The 23,282-nt window shown below is 38.3% G+C and overlaps 2 protein-coding genes across 2 annotated transcripts in view; one reads left to right on the top strand and one right to left on the bottom strand.

The window, feature by feature from the left end:
* LOC140711609 (uncharacterized) overlaps positions 1-23,282 on the bottom strand; it is a 130,638-nt gene that overhangs the window by 90,885 nt on the left and 16,471 nt on the right. The gene's annotated exons all lie outside the window — the stretch shown is intronic.
* The window catches only part of ERAP2 (endoplasmic reticulum aminopeptidase 2), a 59,083-nt gene that overhangs the window by 29,697 nt on the left and 6,104 nt on the right, over positions 1-23,282 (top strand). The window contains exons 12-19 of the mRNA XM_007979050.3: positions 47-126; positions 1,142-1,325; positions 7,054-7,210; positions 7,673-7,857; positions 10,456-10,617; positions 11,137-11,277; positions 13,519-13,600; positions 15,265-22,924. Of these exons, the coding sequence (XP_007977241.3) occupies positions 47-126; positions 1,142-1,325; positions 7,054-7,210; positions 7,673-7,857; positions 10,456-10,617; positions 11,137-11,277; positions 13,519-13,600; positions 15,265-15,408 (1,135 nt within the window). The 3' untranslated portion in view covers positions 15,409-22,924. The remainder of the gene's footprint in view (positions 1-46; positions 127-1,141; positions 1,326-7,053; positions 7,211-7,672; positions 7,858-10,455; positions 10,618-11,136; positions 11,278-13,518; positions 13,601-15,264; positions 22,925-23,282) is intronic.

Raw genomic sequence — 23,282 nt, 5'->3', positions numbered from 1 at the left:
CAGCAGCACTCTTTTGGTGTGTAACTGTCTTCACTCCCTGTCATAGGTACCTGTGGTATATCCCACTGACCTACTCCACGAGTTCCTCTACTGTGATCCGCAGACACATTCTAAAATCAAAGACAGGTAATGAATTCATTAGCCAAACAGGTCTTTCAATGTTGAAATTAAACATGTGTTGAGCTATTTGAAGGAAAGATACAATAAGTAAATCTAATAATAAAAGATTTATATTTGAGGGAAATTGTCATTTATCCATATGTTACTAAAATAACTCTTTTAGAAAGAAAATCTGGATTTTTCATTCAGTGGGAAGTTCTCTCATGCTTTTATCATTTAGAGATAGATTATTGACATCAAGAAATAACAGAAATTAATCTTATGTCTTATAATACACACTAATCTATTTTTATAGGTTATGGATGAGGCAAAAAATGTTCAGTGGAAAAAAGCATATACTTTAAAACCGATTGCTTCTGGATTCAAATCCTCACTCTCTCACTTACTAGATGTGTGACCTTAAGAAAATTTACAAACTCATCCTGAGCTTCAATTTTTTCATCTTATGTTGAATAAGGACTAAACCTCACAAAGTTATTGAGAGAATATTATAATGTAATTTTACACTCTAGTATAATATATGCTGTATTAAAAATACATAGTATACTTTTAATTTTCCTCTAAACACTTTAATACAATTTGAGAGGTTTTCCATCACAAAGTCAGGCTTAACCTGGAGTCCTTCTTTTACTAAAATGAACAAATGGATCACCTATTTACACATCCATATTTCAATGACTAGTGACTAGACCTTGAGACAAGGACATCATCATATTAAGCCAAATTCCCATCATGCTAGTTATCTGGCTTGCTGGGCCCTTGCATCCTCTTAGACCTGCAGAGACAACTTTTTAGAACAAATTCAGCAGTCTTATTCCTATGAACCAACTTATTTATTAATTTAATAGACCATCTTCCCAAAAGAAATCATCCAGTGAACTATGAAAATGAATGTCATTATGACTGTCCCCAAACTTCATCTTCCCATTGATTTATAAGTAATCGGATTAAAACTAACAGCTGTGGAGATGATTTTCTGAAAGAGTGTGTTGATAACAAAATGCCAATTTTATCCTCTTAGATACTCTGGATTTACCCGAAAACACCAGTTGGGTGAAATTTAATGTGGACTCAAATGGTTACTACATTGTTCACTATGAGGGTCATGGATGGGACCAACTCATCACACAGCTGAATCAGAACCACACACTTCTCAGACCTAAGGACAGAATAGGTCTGATTCATGATGTGTTTCAGCTAGTTGGGTAAGGCAACATTTCCTCTGACTTCATGGGAAATAACTGATCCGTAACCAGATATGCTAGACTTCAATATTGAATGTTCAGCACTGGTCATTCATTTGATATGGATTTGAATGGAATTCAAACAGTAACACTAGTCCAAAGGCTACCCACTAATAATGTATTTTGACCCACACTGTGTTTATAAATGTAATCCAATATTTTAAAATGTGGAGAACCTTACCTAAAAATCCTGATCCCTGGAATCTTTTAAAAATGATATCTGGCAACTGTGGGTCTTTATCCTGTGGACCACAGGATGGCTATAAAGGAGAGTGCAGTGGGCCAAACTCCCTTTATGCCAGGCCTACTTTCTCCCAAGCACCAATATCCCAAATGGCCTGTTTCATTCACTTAGTGTGGACTCTCTAAGTATTTGAGCTTTTGACCTCACATTTAAAATGTATTTATGATAGTAGCTGCTACACCAAATACCTGTGTAATCTCTTAAATAAAAAGTACAAATATAGGCTTAATCTTTACAATTTTAAATGGGTTGTTATGAAATCTAATCATTACTTACACTGGAGAAATTAGTATGAAGTTTGTAGGGAAATGAAGCAATAATTGGCTCTTTGCATTTATTCCTCTCTAGACTTTCCTGGAAGGACAAAATGTGTTCTTTCCTTTTCTATGTATCATCAACAGAATAATGTGTAGAATGAATTGGGTCACAAGATCACCAATGGGTGGAGGGAATTGAGGACCAGGAAGTATATTGTGCATTTTAAGCTTTATCTATTCTGAGAATTACTGTGATGCACTCACTTTACTCAACGTGGCATAAAATTTTCCTTCAGAAGCTTGTTTAGGTCACATTGAGTGACAGTGACCAGCAGGACATCTCTGAAACAAAATTTCTTGGTACACTAGAATCCTTCAGTTAGAAAGAAAAGAGAAAGTGAGGCTTAATCCTCAGTCCCATGGGTCTCAGGAACATCTTGGAGGCACAGCTCATTGGAGGCCAAAATTAGGAAAAACACCATCCTACCTATGAATGAATGCATGAAAGGTGCACTAAGAAGCAGGCTATTGCTAGCTGAAGCAGGCTTGCCTGCTCAAAGGAGGAAGCTCTGAGCAGACTGAAGAGAAGACAGATTAACAACTCAAGACTAGGAAAAAATGGAGAATATTGACAACTCAGCAAATTAATCTTTTAGGTAGTTGTGAAGTCTTTTTTGCTGTTTCTAGCCTATACACTTAAGATTGTCTAAATTTAGCAGGAGGAAATTTGCAGTTATTGATGCATTGGTGGAACACCAATCACCTTTTCTTCACTAAGTAAACAGATTAATGAAGTTAAGAATACAAATTTTATATGAAAACAGAAGATTTCAAGTACTATGCCTTCACTTACTAATTTTTTGAACTTGGGCAAGTTTTTTTTTTTAACCTTTTTAAGCCTAAATTTTCCAGGCTTTAAAACTTTATTACTAATAATATCCGACATACAGGGTTTGGAGGATTGCACAGGTAATGAAGATAAAGCAGTAAGTACAGTACTTACTCAATAAATGTCAGCTGTTAACATTATTAGTATTATCTAATACAAATTATTTGAAATGTCATGAGATGAATAGGAAGAGGAGGTGACAACATAGAAAAGTACATTTCAAATAATGTGAAGTTGGGAAAAAGGCAGAATGTAAGTTTGTGTATTATTATGTTTGTTTGCAACTACATATGAAAAAATAAGTGCGAAGGGGAAACAAAAACCTGAAGGAATTATTTTAAAATACTATTGGTGAGTGCGTAGGGTATTGAAATTATGAGTCTTCTCTAATTTCTGGTTGTTTTGTCATTATGAGTCTAATTTTCAGTTGTTCTGTAATTTGTTTATATTTACTTATATTACTTTTATAACAAAAAGCAATTGTATAAGAAAACAATTTAAAGCTCTCATAATAGATAAAAATAAATAAAATATTTTTACTTGATGTTCTTTCTCAATACTATAAACCACTTTCCTCCGTGCTTTATGAAACTTCTATTAAAGAATTGAGGCCTGGCATGGTGGCTCACACCTGTAACCCCAGCATTTTAGGAGGTTGAAGTAGGCAGATCACTTGAAGCCAGGAGTTTGAGACCAGCTTGGGCAACATGGCGAAACCCCGTCTCTACTAAAAATGCAAAAATTAGCCCAGTGTGGTGGTGTGTGCCTGTAATCCCAGCTACTCAGGTGGCTGAGGCACATGAATCGTATGAACCCAGAAGATCCTGCCACTGAACTCCAGCCTGAGTGACCGAATGAAACTCTGTCTCAAAAAACAAACAAACAAACAAACAAAAATTAAAGGAAACAAGTGATCATATTTAGTTTGGAGACAGAATTTTTTCTTTTTAATTAAATTTATTTATTTATTTATTTATTTATTTATTTATTTATTTATTTTTGTAGTGACAGGATCTCCCTATGTTGTTCAGGCTGATATTGAATTCCTCGCCTCAAGCACTTCTCCTGCTCAGCCTCCGAAATTGCTGAGTTTACAGGCATGAGCCACCACACCCAGTGTAAATCAATCTTTACAAGAGGTGATACTATTTAGTTCTTAATGGACAACACATCGTTATCCAAGGGCTTGCTCCAGAGCCATTCTCCTAACCACGACACAACACCTGTCTCCTTTTTTTTCCCTTCTCCTTCCTTCCCCTCCTTCTCCTTCCCCTCCTCCTCCTCCTCCTCCTCCTCCTCCTCCTTCTCCTTCCTTCCCCTCCTTCTCCTTCCCCTCCTCCTCCTCCTCCTCCTTCTCCTCCTCCTCCTCCTCCTCCTCCTCCTTCTCCTTCCCCTCCTTCTCCTTCCCCTCCTTCTCTTTCTCCTCCTTCTCCTCCTCCTCCTCCTCCTCCTCCTCCTCCTCCTTCTCCTTCCCCTCCTTCTCCTTCCCCTCCTTCTCTTTCTCCTCCTTCTCCTTCTCCTCCTCCTCCTCCTCCTCCTCCTTCTCCTCCTCCTCCTCCTTCTCCTCCTCCTCCTCCTCCTCCTCCTCCTCCTCCTCCTCCTCCTCCTCCTCCTTCTCCTTCTCCTTCCTTTTTTGAGGGCCTTGCTCTATTACTCAGACTGGAGTGCAGTGGTGTGATCATGGCTCACTGCAGCCTCAACATCCTGGGCTCAAGTGATCCTCCCACCTCAGCTTCCTGAGTACCTGGGACTACAGGCACACACCACCACGCCCAACCAATTTTTAAATTTTTTGACAGAGATGGGGTCTGCCTATGTTGCCCAGGCTGATCTCAAACTTCTGGGCTCAAGCAATCGTCCTGCCTCAGCTTCCCCAATTGCTGGGATTACAGGTATGAGCAACTGCACCCAGCATGGAGAGAGAATTTGATGCAAGAGTTGATATTTATTTTAGTTAGGTTTTCATACATTTTAAATGTAATTTAAAGACATGGGTCTTGTATAAGTTTAGTGGAATTGAAATGACAACTTCAATTTGCCTATAGAAAAAGCTATATTTGTTTCTTTTAGTCCCACACCTTAAAAAGAAACCCCCAGATTGGGCTTGGTGGCTGACGCCTGTAATCCCAGCACTTTGTGAGGCCGAGACAGGCAGATCACCTGAGGTCAGGAATTCAAGACCAGGCTGGCCAACATGTTGAAACTCCATCTCTACTAAAATTATAAAAATTAGCCAAGCATGGTGGTAGACGCCTGTAATCCCAGCTACTTGGGAGGCTGAGGGAGGAGAATCGCTTGCACCCAGGAGGCAGAGGTTGCAGCGAGCCAAGATTGTGCCATTGTACTCCAGCCTGGGCAACAGAAGCGAAACTCCGTTTCAAAAAAAAAAAAAAAGCCTAAATTGGTGCTTCAAGACTATGATGTTATTTCTCAAAGGTACAATCTAGCTGAAATTGTATACAAGTAAGTGGGTATAGATTTTTACTGTTGGGCTAAAGTTTATGTTTATCTATTTTTATTCTTTAAGCTAAACAAACATTCAGAAAATATTCTATGCATTTTTTGAAGCATAGGGTGAGTCATGAGGACTTAGATTTTTTTTATTAACCAATTTAGTAACTATATAAAAAGAAAAGGAGTCGCTTATGAATAAATATTAAAATTAAAAGAAATAGGCAACTATAAAAGTAAGTATTTTTAATAATAGCATTGATTTTAGTAAGAAATCAATTAGGCTGGGCTGAAAAGAAAAACTGGCTTAATGTAAAGTAGTTTTAATATGTCAAATATTCTTTTTAAACTCATGACCCTGGAATATCATTTCCGCCTATTTCTGATGCTAAGGTATCAACTGTGCCAGGTATTGTGCTACTCACATAGGTGGGAAGGAGGAGTAACATTTTGTGGATTTTTTTTTTTTTTTAAATACTGCAGACTAGCTGGGCGGGGTTGGCTTAGCACTGTAATCCCAGCACTTTGGGAGGCTGAGGCGGGTGGATCACCTGAGGGCAGGAGTTCAAGACCAGCCTGGCCAACATGGTGAAACCCCGTCTCTACTAATAATTACAAATCAGCCGGGCATGGTGGCACATGGCTGTAATCCCAGCTACTCGGGAGGCTGAGGCAGGAAAATCGCTTGAACTCAGGAGGCAGAGGTTGCAGTGAGCTGAGATTATGCCGTTGCACTGCAGCTTGGGTGACAAGAGCAAAACTCTGTCTCCAAAAAAAAAAAAAAAAAAAATACGGCAGACCACAGAATCATGGAGTATATGGTCCAGCCTTCTGTCTTCAGGTGAAATTTTTGAAAAAAATTTCCATAAGTCTATTTTAAAGCAGTAAGTCATCATAATTGAGAAGATTAAAGGGACAACAAAGGTTGATTCTTTTTCATTTCCTTCTGGTCTCTTTTCCCTCTTTTTAGACAGGAATTTAAAAAATTTATAAGCCCAGCGAAGGTAGAGCATTATGTTAATGATTAGCTCGGAAAGATATCCTTTGTTCTGGAATCAGTTTCCACATTACATGATCGTGTTAGTCTGGGAGTTGGGTGCTCACGAGAATGGCTTATAGACCCTGTGTGCGCATATAGCTTCCCAGAAACACACGTGAGAAGCACTTTCCAATAGTGAGGTTATAATGGTTTGTTTCCTCTACAGAAGATGCGCCAGCATTTTGGTACTTAGAATAATAAACATGTTGTTTATTCTTCTCATTAAAAGAAAACATAGAGAAGGCATGTAACTTTAGAATCTAAAAAGTGAAAATACTTGTTTTGCCCTATTCACAATGATTATCACTTCTCTGGTAGGATTAAGGACAAACATCAAAGAAAAACAAGACACGGCACCTGTCCTCAAAGTTCCCAATGTACTTGGAGAAACAAGTCAAACCCACACATGAAGCAATTAGAGAATGATATCATATGTAAAAAGTTTGATATTATTTGGTACTAAATGTTAGTATTGGCTAATATTTATTTCATTTATTAACCTTTTGCTATGTGGTAGACACTATTCTAAATGCGTTTTAAAATATTAGCTCATTAATCCTCACAACAAACTTATGACGAAGATAGTATTATTATCCCCATTGTACAAAGAAGGCAATAGGTCCAGAGAGGTTCGGCAATTTGTCCAAGATTACCCAGCTAGTCAGTGGCAGAGCTAAGATTTAAACTGAATGGTCCACCTATAATGACCTACTTCTGCTATTGTTCTCTATTTCATATTTGTTTTAATGTTAAAAATATTAAAAACTATAAGATACACACAAACCACCAACATTTTTTTTATACCTCAGCGCAGGGAGACTGACCCTAGACAAAGCTCTTGACATGACTCACTACCTCCAACATGAAACAAGCAGCCCCGCACTTCTCAAAGGTCTGAATTACTTGGAATTGTTTTACCACATGATGGACAGAAGGAATATTTCAGATATCTCTGAAAACCTCAAGGTTTGTGTTGCTTTTAGAAAATGTATTAAGTAAATACACGGTGTCTGGAGTATCAGTGAGGCTCAGTTTGTTTTGTCTGAAGTCCTTGAGGTTAAATCTGGAGCAGCTCAGGAGACTGACTGATAGCATTTAATGGTCAATGACCCTCGTTCTTTATCATTGCCAATCCTAAGAGCTAGATACCAGGATCATGTGCAAAGCATCTCTACTAAAGGTGATTTTATTTTATATCCATTGATATTCCCCTTTCAGATAGGAAATTAAACCATGTTTTAATGCAAAAACTGTTTCCTAAGTGTGGTGGGTAGGAGCCAGAAAAAGATAAGAGAAATACAAAGATACACTGTTTGGGGAAAGATTGGGAAATATGCAGAAAGTTTAGAGTTGAGACCTTTAGATGGGCAAGAGCTGTGTTAAGGACTAAATTTAGCCTCTCTGTTAACCATCTCATATTTTCTACAGCGTTACCTTCTTCAGTATTTTAAGCCAGTGATTGACAGGCAAAGCTGGAGTGACGAGGGCTCAGTCTGGGACAGGATGCTCCGCTCGGCTCTCTTGAAGCTGGCCTGTGACCTGAACCATGCTCCTTGCATCCAGAGAGCTGCTGAACTCTTCTCTCAGTGGATGGAATCCAGTGGAAAATTAAAGTAGATATAGACTTCTGTCCTACTCTTTGTTCTTTTCTCTTTGATGTAAAAGTCTTTGATCAAGCAAGACATGAGATCTAAAACCTTTTAGTGAGGATAGAAAAAAAAAACATGCTGGGAATTACAAACCCAGTTTCATGCTCTCACACTGTAAGTGCTACGTATGGAGACTAGCACAGTCTCTACCATGAAATGTAATGGTGTCCGTTATTCCTGTGCTGGCCGGGTGCAGTGGCCCATGCCTATAATCCCAGCACTTTGAGAGGCCGAGGAGGGTGAATCACTGAGGTCAGGAGTTCAAGACCAACCTGGCCAATATAGTGAAACCCTGTCTGTACCAAAAATGCAAAAATTAGCCAAGTATGGTGGTGCACGCTTGTAATCCCAGCTACCTGGGACGCTGAGGTGGGAGAATTGCTTGAACCTGGGAAGCAGAGGTTGCTGTGAGCCAAGATCACTTCACTGCACTCCAGTCTGGGCAACACAGAAAGGCTCTGTCTCAAAAAAAAAAAAAAAAAAAAAAAAAAAAATTCCTGTGCCAAATTGTTATAAGATGCTATCATAACTTCTCTCGCTATAACTAAATCTCAGTGAGCTTTTTGAAATCCTTTCTTGAATTCTTCTTTTTAAAAAAGTAATTCAAGTTTTCTTCTTTTTGGACTTTTTTACTTGTTGGGATTCAAGCCTGAAATCTGTTTTACCAAAAAAAAAAAAAAAAACCTTAAAAAAAACCTTTTAAATCTATTATTCTCTTCTTTTTGTTTCTGTTTGAATGGGTTGTATGAGTGAAGCTAAAATGTAAACATCCCGCTGCCCTATACAAAATAGAATACTGTTATTTCATCTTTATGCTAGTTATAAGAAGGATAATCTTAACCTGCAGTAACCCACCTACAGTAGATATAATGTTCAACATGTTGAATATACCTATGAAAATATTCTAGGTAAACTTACTTATGCTCATAAACAAAAATATGTAATTAAATATTGTTGGTTTTTTCTAAACTCCAAGATTGCTAGTATGACTTTTAATGAAGAATTTCTTTACATAGATGAATTGATCACTTCATTCATTTGTGGATTTGAAATGTAACTAGTTGCACATTTCCTTTATGCCAGCCAGGTATTGCTGTAGGAGCTAAGGCTAAAGTGGTGAACAAAACAACCATGCGGCCTACCTTCAAGAAGCTTACAGTGTGTTTGTTACCAATTGTTGTAAATATGTTCAGCAAAATACACTAAAGTGAAAATAATATGTATTATAATTTAATTATTTGATCTTCATTATATTATTCAATGTCACTTGGAGTATTTAAGTACATATAGTATAGCGGAAGTAGCACAAGTATTAGAATCATAGGTTTAAATCCCATCTGCAAAATCGCAAATTATGTCATCTTGTGCAAGTTACTTAACTTTTCTGAGATTTATTTCCACTTTAAGAAAATCAGGATAATAGCTATCTCAGAGGGTAGCTTTTGACAGTTAAATAAGATGCATGGAGGCTAGTACAATCTCTACTACATGGTCACTTCATGACAAATGCAAGTTTCTGGCTTCACAAATCCAAGTTTCTAGCTCCCTCTTCAATGCTCTGTGTTGTGTTTTTTCTGAGACATCGATAACAGTTCTTGTTGATCCATTGACATTTGGGATTAAAAAGTCATATGCCCATTTAGAATAAAACCTGGTTAATGTCCTCAAGATAATAAAAATTAAAATAGTGGTGTATTTTGTAGAAGGACAGAAAATCATGTCACTGCATCTTATCAGTTTTAAAAAATTACAAAATAACTAGACACTAATGACTTGTACTAAATTAAGATTCTCTAGGCCTAGAGAGCCAGATGACTCCTGGACAGGCCTCAGAGAATGCTCTCAACTAGGCCAAGTGCAGTGGCTCATGCCTGTAAGGCCAAGGGGTGAGAAGATCACTTGAGCCCAGGAATTCGAGACCAGCCTTGTCAACACAGTGAGAGCCCGTCTCTACAAAGAAATTTAAAAATTAGCCAGGTATGGTACTATGTGCCTATAATCTCAGCTGTTCAGGAGGCTGAGGCAAGAGGATTGTGCAGGAGGCTGAGGCTACAGGGAGCCATGATCACGCCACTGCACTCCAACCTGAACAACAGAGTAAGACCCCGTTTCAAAAAAAGAAAAAAGATAAAAGAAAAAGAAAAGAAAAAAATGCCCTCAACTTGGTGATGAAAAAGCATTAAGTAATCATCTTTTAAAAAAATTCTTATAGCACCAATAGTGGTTACTACATAGTAGAATTTATATAAACCAGTAGTTTTGTATTTCAGAAAGCTTTTATATTTGTTGACTACATCAACTTTCTATTTTCACCACAGAGTGGTTAAAATTTTATGCTTATTTTCTTGCTAACATTTTATCATCAGTAGGAGATAAAACACAGATTTGCAGAGTAAAAGCACATAAAATATTTTTATAGAGTTTGGCAGAGAAAAAGATTTAATATATTGACTACTGAAAACAATTCAGAGATTATTCTGTTATGGGACTTAAAATTGTCATAAGAAAAAAGAGTTTTTCTTTTATAAAACTTTTTCTTCATTTTTGTGCTTGATATTACAGTATACCAACAGATGTTTTAAAGATTGTGTATTCTGTGGGTGCTCAGACGACAACAGGATGGAATTACCTTTTAGAGCTATATGAACTGTCAATGTCAAGTGCTGAAAAAAACAAAATTCTGTATGCTTTGTCAACGAGCAAGCATCAGGAAAAGTTACAGAAGTAAGTTCAATAATTTAACTAAACGGTTATAAGTAAACTGACACAAATTCAATGAAGTCACTAAAACTTCAGCCACCAGTTTTAAAGGCATAAGACAACTGAATCAGAATGTGTATGGCTTTAACTTTGCTTTCAGAAAAGAATATATTGACAAAATACAAATAGTAAAAATAGGTATTCCCTAGTTATTAATCATATGATTGATACTAGACAAGTGGTTATGTTTTATCTTCAGAACCTTGAAGGAAAATTATTGTTGTAAAAGTACACTCTTGCATATAAGATGTATAAACGATGCTAATCAAAGTTCTTTGAAATAATAAGTAAACGTTTTTGCTAGGAACAAAATAAAAATTATTTCTAAAAAAGGTAAAAGTTTAATTGGAACATTAAAAAATTGGTAATTATATTTTTATCATCCCTCTTTCTGTTCTATTCCTTTAATATATCGGTAACTTAAGTTAATGTCCATGTACAAAATAACTACTATTTAGAAACAAATTATTTTTCTTTCTTCAGGTTAATTGAACTAGGAATGGAAGGAAAGGTTATCAAGACACAGGACTTGGCAGCTCTCCTTCATGCAATTGCCAGACGTCCAAAGGGGCAGCAACTAGCGTGGGATTTTGTAAGAGAAAATTGGACTCATCTTCTGAAAAAGTTGGTATTTGTTTATATCCAATGTGTGTTCTTCCATGCAGATGTCTCAGCTGCCTCAAACCAAATGGAATCGAATGTTTCTCAAAGTATATAAATGATACCATTTGTATCTAAATAGTTCAGTGGAGTCAACTTTGAAACTCCCTAGCCCAAATTATCCTATCCAGGGGTAAGGGAGAGACGTGAGAATAAGGGAATGGGAAACAGCCTTCTCTCATTCAGTACAGGCAAGAAAGCACTGGGAGCAAGTCTGAGTTAAATTAAATGCAGTCATCAGCCCCTCCCACCATTCCTTTTTGGCTGTCTCCTCAGCCCAGAAGAATCCCAAGATGCCTTGTATAGTGCATCACACATATGTGGCCTCGTTTGTTAATACAGTTTTGTACTGGGGGAAAACCTCAGGAATTTTGGTAAGAACTACTCCTCACCCCGAGAGCCCCTGTGGAGGTGGCACAGTGGGACCTTGGTTCAGGTGAAAGAAACCCAGTCAGGAGTGTTTGGGGAGCCCTCCCTCCAAATTGTTTTGGTTCTGAGTCTTTTCTGTGGTTTCAACTTTGGGGAGAACTGGAGCTCATTTCAATATGTTCCTGGGTCTAAAATATCCCTCAGAAATAACCAATAACGATTAGATTTTGTTGGAATGGAATGTATAAGACAGCATTGCTTTCTCTCTCTCTCTCTCTCTCTCTCACACACACACACACACACACACACACACACACACACCACAAAACTCTGTAAGGTATTCAGCCATTCTCCATCCAAATTTAAAATGTCATTTATGACTTATATGGAAACATGTTGAATCAGACAGATATAATTTGCTTCGTTTATGTCAGGGTCAGTTAGCATCGCTGATGTCATTAATTCCTAGTTCCTTCTCTTTCATTTCATAGCCGTGTAAGGTTTAGAGTCCTCAGACAGCTTTGCATAAGCAAAAAGCACATTTCCACTTCTCTCCCAAATGCTCAAGGAGTTGACGTCCACATGAGACCAAATAGAAACTGCTTTAATATGTATGTGTGTGTATGTCTCCTTTAAAACTCTACTTGAGCCATTGATTTGTCTGTTTGCATGATTGTCATTTTCCTCCTGAAATGATCAGACTTTTTCTACAATGCTGTGGATTTCATTTTAAATAGGAAATGATGTCCCTGCCCAACCATGTGCAGAGCCCAGACTTGGAACCATATTTTTTCTGAGCTGTAACTGTGCTCTGCTTTATCAGCATGAATCACTTTGACCCGTAGTACAAGTTTTCCATATATAAAACATCGAGTTGAAGGATGCATTCTGCGGCCATTAATGAGAGTTCAACCAAGTAACATTGACCCACTAAACACAATGTTTAAACACAGTAGTATCCAAAATGGGATGAGGAAGTGTGCAAGAAGTTCAATACATTAGAGTGTCTATTATTTCTTACCTAATTTTAAATAGTATATTGTTATAAATTTACAAACATAAATGATATATAGTATAAACAGTTAAATAAATATATTATTTACATTATTTCATGCTTTTAATTTTTTATCATTCCTTAACATATGCATATAATTTTTTTAATTAATTAATTTTTTTTGAGATGAAGTTTCACTCTTGTTGCCCAGGCTGGAGTGCAATGGCACGATCTTGGCTCACTGCAACCTCTGCCTCCCGGGTTCAAGCGACTCTCCTGCCTCAGCCTCCCGAGTAGCTGGGATTACAGGCATGTGCCACCACGCCCAGCTAATTTTTTTGTATTTTAGTAGAGATGGGGTTTCTCCATGTCGGTCAAGCAGGTCTCGAACTCCTTACATCAGGTGATCCGCCCGCCTCAGCCTCCCAAATGCTGGGATTACAGGTGTGAGCCACCACGCCCAGCCTATATAATTTATAAATAAAAATATGTATATTGAGAAGTTCTTGCTCAAAAAATCTTTACTGACAGGAGTATGCAGTGAAAAAAAAAAGTAGGGAACACTGCTTTAAACAGAAACATAAAATTAAACATAAACATTGCTGAATAACCATATTTCCCAAAGAAGCTGTATCTACGTTTTCATTTTATAGTAAAATTCGATAAGTTTCACAGCTTTAGAATTGCACTGGATGAATATTATTATGGTAATTAACAGCACCTATTGTAATACACAAGCTTATTGCATAGTTATTAATATACATTAAAAATATAATACAGGATATAATAAACATAAGGTCAGTATTTCTATGACTTTCTATGGTGTTTCTTTTTATTTTCAGATTTGACTTGGGCTCATTTGCCATAAGGATCATCATCTCTGGCACAACATCTCACTTTTCTTCCAAGGATAAGTTGCAAGAGGTTTGTGACCTTCTATTGTTAACAATTTCAAAAAAATATTCAAACTGTAGAACTGAAAGTAAACTTAGATATAATCTGATTTGAAGTTCTCATTTTATTTTTAAGAAAGTTGTTTGTCCAATGCCATATAGCAAGTAAATGGAAGGGACAGGATTAAAATCTGACACTTGGCCGGGCTTACACCTGTAATCCCAGCACTTTGGGAGGCCAAGGCAGGCAGATCATGAGGTCAGGAGTTTGAGACCAGCCTGACCAATATAGTGAAACCCTGTCTCTACTAAAAATACAAAAATTAGCCAAATGTGGTGGTGCGCACCTGTAGTCCCAGCTACTTGGGAGGCTGAGACAGAAGAATCACTTGGACCCAGGAGGCGGAGGTTCCAGTGAGCTGAGATCACACCACTGCACTGCAGCCTGGGTGACAGCCAGACTGCATCTCAACAAAATAGCAACAACAACAACAAAACCTTGACTCTTAAAATACTTCAAATGCATATATTCGTAGCATTCAAAATGAAAATAGACTTGAGAGGTGAACCCTTTTGTATTATTTCTTTCATATTGTATTATGATGTAAGAGTGATTATATTAAAGTTTGGAAGCGTACTTAATGATCTTATTAACAAAACTATTGTTGGTAATTCCAGTTGTCTTTTTTTTTTTTTTTTTTGACAGTGTCTCGCTCTGTCGCCGAGGCTGGAGTGCAGTGGCGTGATCTCGGCTCACTGCAAGCTCCGCCTCCTGGGTTCACACCATTCTCCTCCTTCAGCCTCCCGAGTAGCTGGGACTACAGGCGCCCGCCACCATGGCCGGCTAATTTTTTTTTTGTATTTTTTTTTTAATAGAGACGGGGTTTCACTGTGTTAGCCAGGATGGTCTGGATCTCCTGAACTCATAATCCACCCACCTCGGCCTCCCAAAGTGCTGGGATTACAGGTGTGAGCCACCGAGCGCAGCCTTTTTTTTTTTTTTTAAAGCATTATAGTCTTTACATCTTTTTTTCATAATAAATCTTGAATTTATTTACCCTTTAGGCAAATTCAGAATTCCAGAACTTAAATCCCAGCTCACCATTTACTCTATGACTTGGGTAAATCATTTAACTTCTTTAGTCACATTGTGGTCACTTGTAAGATGAGGATTTATAATTTTTGTCTTACTTTGCCTATTGTTTGAAAATAAAGTGAATAATTATGCAGAAAAGTAGAAAATAATCTTTTAGAGGTTGACAGAGAAATACCTATACCTGTGTGTATATAATTTGCAAGCTCTTTTGAAAATTTTTGGAAGACAAAGTGGTTTTATGGTTTCTTTGTTTTTGAAACTGCCTCACTCTGTCAGTCAGGCTGGAGTGCAATGGCACCATTTTGGCTCACGGTAACCTCCACCTGCTGGGTTCAAGCAATCCTCCCGCCTCAGCCTCCCAAGTAGCTGGGACTACAGGCATGCACCATCATGTCCGGCTAATTTTGTTGTTGTTGTTCTTATTTTTTGTAGAGTCAGGTTTTGGCATTTCGCCTAGGCTGGCATTGAACTCCTGAGCTCAGTTGATCTGCCTGCCTTGGCCTCCTAAAGTGCTGGGATTACAGGTGTGAACCACCACACACGGCCAAGACAAAGTGTTTTATGAACTGTCAGTAATTATTTTCTTCAATATTTTACAGGTGAAACTATTTTTTGAATCTCTTGAGGCTCAAGGATCACATCTGGATATTTTTCAAATTGTTCTGGAAACGATAACCAAAAATATAAAATGGCTGGAGAAGAATCTTCCCACTCTGAGGATGTGGCTACTGGTTAATACTTAAATGGTCAATAGAAAAAGTAGGCCAGGTGTGGTGGCTCACGCCTGTAATCCCAGCACTTTGGGAGACCCAGGCGAGCGGATCACACCGTCAGGAGATCGAGACCATCTTCGCTAATATGGTGAAACCCCATCTCTACTAAAAATACAAAAAATTAGCCGGGCGTGGTAGAGGGCGCCTGTAGTCCCAGCTACTCGGGAGGCTGAGGCAGGAGAATGGCATGAACCCAGGAGGCGGAGCTTGCAGTGAGTCGAGATTGCGCCACTGTACTCCAGCCTAGGGGACTGAGCGAGACTCTGTCTCAAAAAAAAAAAAAAAGAAAAGAAAAGAAAAAGTACATCAGACATGACGACTACCTGCATGAAGTTACACAGGGTAACACCAACAAAGCTCCAGTCGAGAGCTCTGGATATTTTGTCTAACCAACAATAAGTTTCAAGAAATCAGACAGTGCAGTTGCCTGCTTTCAGCTATCATATCCAGCCAAAAGATGCATGATGATGGACTGGTGGGGGAAGGCCAGTTCAGTATCCTATTTAAAAGTAAACTTCCCGAATAATGGATATTTGTGGAGATACAGACATAGATATATAGATATAGCTGTAATTATTTAGCCTCAAGTGACTTTCTCCATTGCTTCACGTTATGCCACTATTTAGCTTCTTTAATTTTTCTTAATCTTGCTTTTTTAACCTTGTATTCTATAGTTTGCCCAACCAGTTTTACGTCCAAGAAAAATTAGCCAATGCATAAAAGATACAAACTATGAAAGGCAAGGATCAGGAAACCAGAGACTTTGTCACCACATCTCAGATTGTCAGAAACTGGATGTCAGGGTTTATCAAGAAGGCCAGGAAGGCCTTTTTGGTTAAGTCTTACATTCATGAAGAATCTCAAGATTCTTGAGACCATTCCAAATGAATGGTCTCTGGTCAAATGAATGAACGGTCAAATGAATGAATCTGCCCTCACAGAGATACAAGAGGAAAAGGAATATAATTCATACCATTTGGTTTAAACCTTACATTCATGAAGAACCTCAAGGGTGGATTTTTGAGATCATTCCAAATGAAGTTGAATCTGCCCTCACAGAGATACAAGAGAGAAAGGAATATAATTCATACACCATTGCATTTTTAATAAATCTTTTGAAATCTGCAGAATTAGATTGCATTGCATATTTTGGGTTAAATCATAATTGAATGTAAATATTTAAAGGCATCACCATATTTTATAACCCAGCTTAGCATTTCTTCATATTTTAAGGAAACTCCCCACCTCCTTCTTTTAAGGGCACCTCTTGCTCTCTGAAATGCCCTGCTAAATGCTTCTCTTAATTATTTGAATAAGGTAGTTTGAAATAAAGAAAGAAAAGATCACTCTACATACAGATAGTAAACTTAATTTGCGATCCTATATATGAGACAGTATGAAAATACAGATAAGTTTTAGAAAGACTCAAAACAATACGTAAATGACTGATGTTTGCGTGATTAAGGAAAACTGCGGATGATGGGTCAAGAGGGGAAAGTGTTATTCAATCCACTTTGGAGCAATATCATGAAGGCCAATTACAATTCCATATACCTTTCTTTGATGCCACAGTCAGACACAGCATACAGTTTGGGTGGCCATGGACATGCCCCAATACATTACACATTTTTTTGTTAAATTTGTTTTCAGATCATTTCATGGAAACTTTGACGTATCTTTGACTCTAACTTTGACTTGGTGGTGGACCTACCTTGGTTTTTATAACACCTAAGTGATATCCTTTAGAATTACATGTATTTTAGCTTAAGGAAATTGAAAAAGTAAAACATACTGGTTTTTTCAACAAGACCATATGTAAATTAAATAGTAAAATGTGTATGAGTTTCAGTAGAACTGTACCATCAACAAGGTTTCCATAAATATGCAGACTTCTTTCTTTTGTTTTGTTATTTACAATATTGTTATATTGAATGCATTTGCAATTTCTAGGATTCTAAAGAATTGAGTACTGAAAGTAGCAATTTTATTATTTGATGATAATATGAGAATTACTGTGCCAATACTGTTTTGATGAATAAATAGACTTTTAAAAATAAATGTATTGTACTTATTAGTGTAGTATTTCAAAAACCTTATGGTAGATGCCAGGCCACTGACACCAACTTCAGACTTGGTTAAGTTACTTTTATTTTCTTTTACTCTGAATGAATCAGATGTGAAAAAGTTATAGATAAGATCATGAATATATGATGGGGTGAGCAGATACAATTTCTCTGGGCCTCCCCCATTCTTCACAGGGCCCAGTGAGAATTATGTGGTTCCAGCAACCCACTCATAATGAGAAATCTTTCAGATGACGAAAGCCCAGAACCACTGGCTTTGTGTGGGGGAGAGTGGACACTTTGACCCTCAAGAGTCTAACTAGCCAAGCACAGTGGCTCATGCAGGCACTCCCAACACTTTGGGAAGCCGAGAAGGGTGGATTTTACTCGAACCCAGGAGTTCAAGACCAGCCTGGGCAACATGACGAAGCCCTGTTTCCACAAAAAATACAAAAATCAGCCTAGCATTGTGGCACACGCCTGTAGTCCAAGGTACAGGGGAGGCTGAGGTGAGAGGATCACTTGATCCTGGGAGGCGAAGGTTGCAGTGAGCCAAGATCATGCCACTGCACTCCAGCCTAGGTGACAGAGCTAGACCCTGTCATAAGAAGAAAAAAAAAAAAAAGTCTAACTGCCATGGTAAGGATTTTCTTGTCCTGTATCAGTACATGCTTCTGCACTTCATTCCTTGCTATGACATGGAGCCCATTTGAGGTTCTATTTGTAAATTTTTTTGTTTTGTGTTTTATTCTACCCCCAGCCATAAGGCAAGCCTCCAAATAGTCATGGGAACTAGTTTTCCACCTGAACACTAATGTCTACCAAACATAAGCCTGCTCAAAATGGCCATGTTTTTACTCTGCCACTTTTCCTTCACTTATATTCTTTATTGACCTTCTCTCATCCATGTAACCATATCACTATTTTTAAAATTTCAACATATAGTGGTTTACAACTTTTACATTTACAAACTTTAAACCTATCACGCATTTGCTTGTCTGCTTCCTGGTATCTTAATCTCATCAAAGCCAGGTCTCCAAATCATAAGGAAAAAAGTCTAAAAAGGGTCATGAAAGAAGTGGCTTCACTAGGTCAAAGCATATGTGTATTTCATATAATCCTCTATTTTAATAGTCTGTGCTGGGTAGTTTCCTTAAAAGGATGTTAATTCACTTTCTTCTTATTCATACATTCTGTAGTTGTCAGTACCAGATGTTAATCTCTGATCTCTAGTAATATTTTAGGTACCACTTCCCCTGATATCTTTCTGTATCCTTTAGTTTTAGATGAGTCTTTTGCAAGGAGACTGTACCTGAATTTTGTTTTTTATTATGCTCCCCAACTTGGGCAGGCCGTGGGCTTTGTTATCTGTCCCCAGCACTCTCAAAGGCATAAAAATGGAAGCTTCAGATGCCCTCAAGGTGAAAGTTGGCCTCAGCCTTCAGCTTACCCCTTGGGATTCCTGCCTTCACTTAGTTTCTGATCCAAGAGTATTCCTTACTAACTTTGCAGGTCATCAATGCATTAAAATAATTTTATTCTACATTTTTAGTTATTTTTAGCAGGAAGGTCAGTTAAGGTACCTATTCTAGCATATTCCCAAAAACCACAATAATTTATTTTCTAATGTACAAATACCTAAGTCTGCATCAAACTTAGAAAGCTGGCAGTATAAACAGATCATTTGTTCAGGATTTAAATCAGGAAAATGTTTAGTATTCATAGTGAGAAATCTTTAGAAAGTCTGAGAAATGCACACTTAACTAACAAACAAGATAGAAAAAACATTTTATTTCATACTCGTTTCTATAATCTTTCCTTCCCAACCATAAATTCAAGATCTTTTACAAATGTATTCTTCCTTCTTCCAGATGTCCTAATCCTCTACTATGTGGACACAGAAGGTCAGGAAACTGGTTTTCTATTCTCAGTACATGACTCAGTAATTCTCATCTTTAGTTATTTACACACATGATTTCCCACACTTCAAAATTCATGCCTTCCTCTGTTGAATTATGTCATATTTCTTTCTTTCAATACTATATTTCAGGTTCATTCCTCCATAAGGAATTCCCATAGTAATACCACCTGGTATGTCCGTCTAGTCATCCAAAGAATACCGCAGTTAAAATTACAAACCTCATTTTAAGTTAGCAAGAATAAATTGTCTATGAAAAGACTGAAAAGATACAAAGGACATTTTTTCTCAGTTTTAAAACTGTATTCTGCTTTAAAAACTGTTTTCTAGTAAATTGAATTTGGAAATTCTAACTCATCTCTAATATTTTGAGTTGGAGTTGGGAAAAGAATAGAGAGTTTTTTGAGTTTTAAAACTTAGAAATGGAAAAAGGCCAGGATGGGCCTTGGGGCACTTTTTCTAAAAGGGAAACAGTTGTCTCTGTGGCATAAGACTGCTGGCATATAATTTACTTTTCTTTCTATTCATATCTTCCGATGTAGAGCCAAAGACTAAAAGCAGGAGTCTTAGAAGGACAAACAGGGCTTTCTAGCTGGTTGGGGGCAAACAGGTAGAGTGACTTCAGCTAATAGGAATCAAAGGAAAGACCTGGTTTGAAACAACTGTGCACAATCTATGTGAACCAGACAGAGCTCACAGTTGTCAGACCCTCTGTCTGGGTGAGTTAACTTGACTCACACTCAGAGACTAAATTAGAGTTACTCAAGGAACAGTGAATAACTTGTTAGTTAATGAAAGAGGCTGCATAACATTTAAAGATTTGTATTTGTTTATTCTTGTTCAAAGTTGTGCCTTATCTGTAGATAAAAGTTATGATGCTACTAATCAAAGCACATAACTTCTATCTTACAGAGAAGCCATTATCAGGTAGGACAAGCATATTATTCTTCTGGTTTCAAACAACTGTGCCTCTGGGAAGCCTAAATATTTGGATTTTTTTTTTTTTTTTTTGAGACAAGTTCTTGCTCTGTTGCCCAGGCTGGAGTGTCATGATCATAGTTTACCGTAACTTTGAATTTCTGGGTTCAGGTCTTCCTCCTGCTTCAGCTTCCCACGTAGTTGTGACTGAAGATGTGCACCACCGTGGCTGGTTAATTTTCATTTTTTAATTTTTGTAGAGATGGGGGTTTCACTATGTTTTCCACACTGGTCTCAAGCTCCTGTCCTCAAGTGATCCTGCCGCTTCGGCCTCACAAAGGGCTGGAATTACAGGTGTGAGTTACCGCACCAGGTCCTGGCTGCTTGGATTTTAAGACCAAGGGAAACTACTATTTGTTGACCCCTTGGTCTCACTGAGGACTTGGAAAGAAATAACAGCAACACTGGGCCTTGCAAATCCAAACCTAAAACGTGCTGTCTAAAAAAAGAAACTTCATACATGTCAAAATATATAAGGCAACTCTTATCCAGTTGCCTTTTCTTTTATAATTTCACCATTATAGATTTATTCCTTTGGACTAATAAAAAGTTAAAATATTACATTGTAACTCACTAGCTATGCTTTAGTGTGACATTTTAAAAAAATTAATATTTCTTTATAGCTAGCTAAGCAAAGGGCCCTGAGGAGACAAAGAGAACCCTGGAGTTGGGAGAGGGGTTTGGGGAGTGAATTGTGGAAACTGGCCAATAGCTTAGAAAGTACTGGTTAGGTAGGAGGGTCTTGAGGACAGTATCTGTCACTTACTCAAGGATGTTACACAGATGTCATTTGATAAATATTTGCTGGCTGTAAAGCAGCACCTGGAAGTGAGGAAGAAACATAGAAAATTTGCCTCAGGCTGATCCTGCTAGTACAGGATGGTATATGTCTGTGTCATGTTTCATGTATTATGTATACATCCTGTGTGCTTGTCCTGATTGGCCCAATAGATTCTATGTGCCGTAAAAGCCAAGCGTTAGCTCCTGCTTTGCTTTGAGGTCTCTTTGAAGCCCTGCACACCAGGGGCCCTCCATAAATGGTGCTGACTGACTGACAGCCTGTGCTGACAACCGTCAGCCAAAGGGAGGAAAAAAGCACCTGAATCAATTGAGAGTCAGCCAAGAAACACAATCAAATGTAATTTTCGGTACAAATATTATAGGACTTTCTCATGCTAAAAAACAAACAAAAAGCTCAAGGACACATTTTATAGGAGTGAACCTTGGGCAGGCTCTATTTTAGCATAGCTCTAAGAAACAAAGGAAAAGGACAACTAAATCAGAATATTCAAGAGTATAAACATCTCTAGAAAGAGCAAGTCAATAACAATTCGGGCTAACAGATCTTTTCATTTTTTTTTTTTGAGATGCAGTCTCGCTCTCGCCCAGGCTGGACGCGATGCAATTGCGTGATCTCGGCTCACTGCAACCTCTGCCTCCTGGGTTCAAGTGATTCTCCAGCCTCAGCCTCCCGAGTAGTTGGGACTACAGGTACCTGCTACCATGCCAGGCTAATTTTTGTATTTTTAGTAGAAATGGGGTTTCACCACGTTGGCCAAGCTGGTCTTGAACTCCTGACCTCAGGTGATCCACCTACTTCGGCTTCTCAAAGTGCTGGGATTACAGGCATGACCCACTGCGCCTGACCCAGATCATTTCTAAAAATGTTTTTTCTATCTTCTGACTTTTATAGAAGAAAGCCTATGATTGGTTTTTATGGCTATATAGCCAGGCCCATCATCCTAGTCACTTCCTGGCCTAGGTAGGCCCCATCCAACCTGGGGCTTAGATGCCAACTCAACACTGAAAACTTGGTTTGCCAGCACGTCATTATTTTAAGTGATCAGATTGGAATACGTTACCGTTATAGAAATTGGTTTGCTATTACAAGTCTAAACTTCTTTGCATGTAATCTACATGGTATTTAAATTTTATAACTCACATTCAATAGTAACAGCATGTCCGGAGCTGCGCGCCCCGGCCATGGCAAGTAATTATTGACGATTAAACGCCTGAGCGCTATTCATTTCCACCTCTCACCTCCTTCCTAGATTTGTCCTTTTCCCCTGTATTAAATACCTCACACAAGATGGCGCTCTTCCTGCTTCTTCTTCACTCATCTTTCCGCGAAAATTGTTACTTTATAGCGCAGGCGCAACATGACGTCCGACCGTTGAAACCGAAACCTGCCTGGCCACACCCTCCGAAATGAGATCATTTCCACCTTGGCCCAACCCCTTCCTCTTCAAGTGTATATAAGGCACTGCATTACCGCCATTAAACGAGACTTGATCAGAGCACTGTCTTGTCTCCATTTCTCGTGTCTCTTGTTCCCCAAATTCCCACTCCCTCCTCCAGGGCCTGCTTCGACGATCCCGCGGGCCGGGATACGTGGCGCCCGAACAGGGACCTGGAAACGAGGGACTCCGTGAGGAAGAGGACGCCAAAGGACGGTCGACCACTAACGAAGACAAAAGAAAGTGAACTCTTCCGATCACTGCGGGAACTTGCCGCGTCAGAATCGAAGGTGAGTGACGCGTCCGAAATGGGACAAGAATTAAGCCAACATCAGATCTATGTAGGACAATTAAAAGAGGCTTTAAAGATACGAGGAGTAAAGGTTAAAGGTAATGATTTGTTTAAATTTTTTGATTTTGTAAAAGATACTTGCCCTTGGTTCCCACAGGAAGGAACTATTGATATTAAAAGATGGCGTAGAGTAGGGGATTGTCTTCAGGACTATTATAATACTTTTGGGCCAGAAAAAATTCCTGTGACTGCCTTCTCTTATTGGAACCTCATTAGAGATTTAATAGATAAGAAGGAGGCCGATCCGCAAGTCATGGCTGCGGTCGCTCAGACAGAGCATATTTTAAAGGTTAGCT

This window comes from Chlorocebus sabaeus, chromosome 4 (assembly GCF_047675955.1).
Source record: "Chlorocebus sabaeus isolate Y175 chromosome 4, mChlSab1.0.hap1, whole genome shotgun sequence".
Lineage (NCBI taxonomy): Eukaryota > Metazoa > Chordata > Mammalia > Primates > Cercopithecidae > Chlorocebus > Chlorocebus sabaeus.
This window is presented reverse-complemented; position numbering and strand designations above follow the sequence as displayed.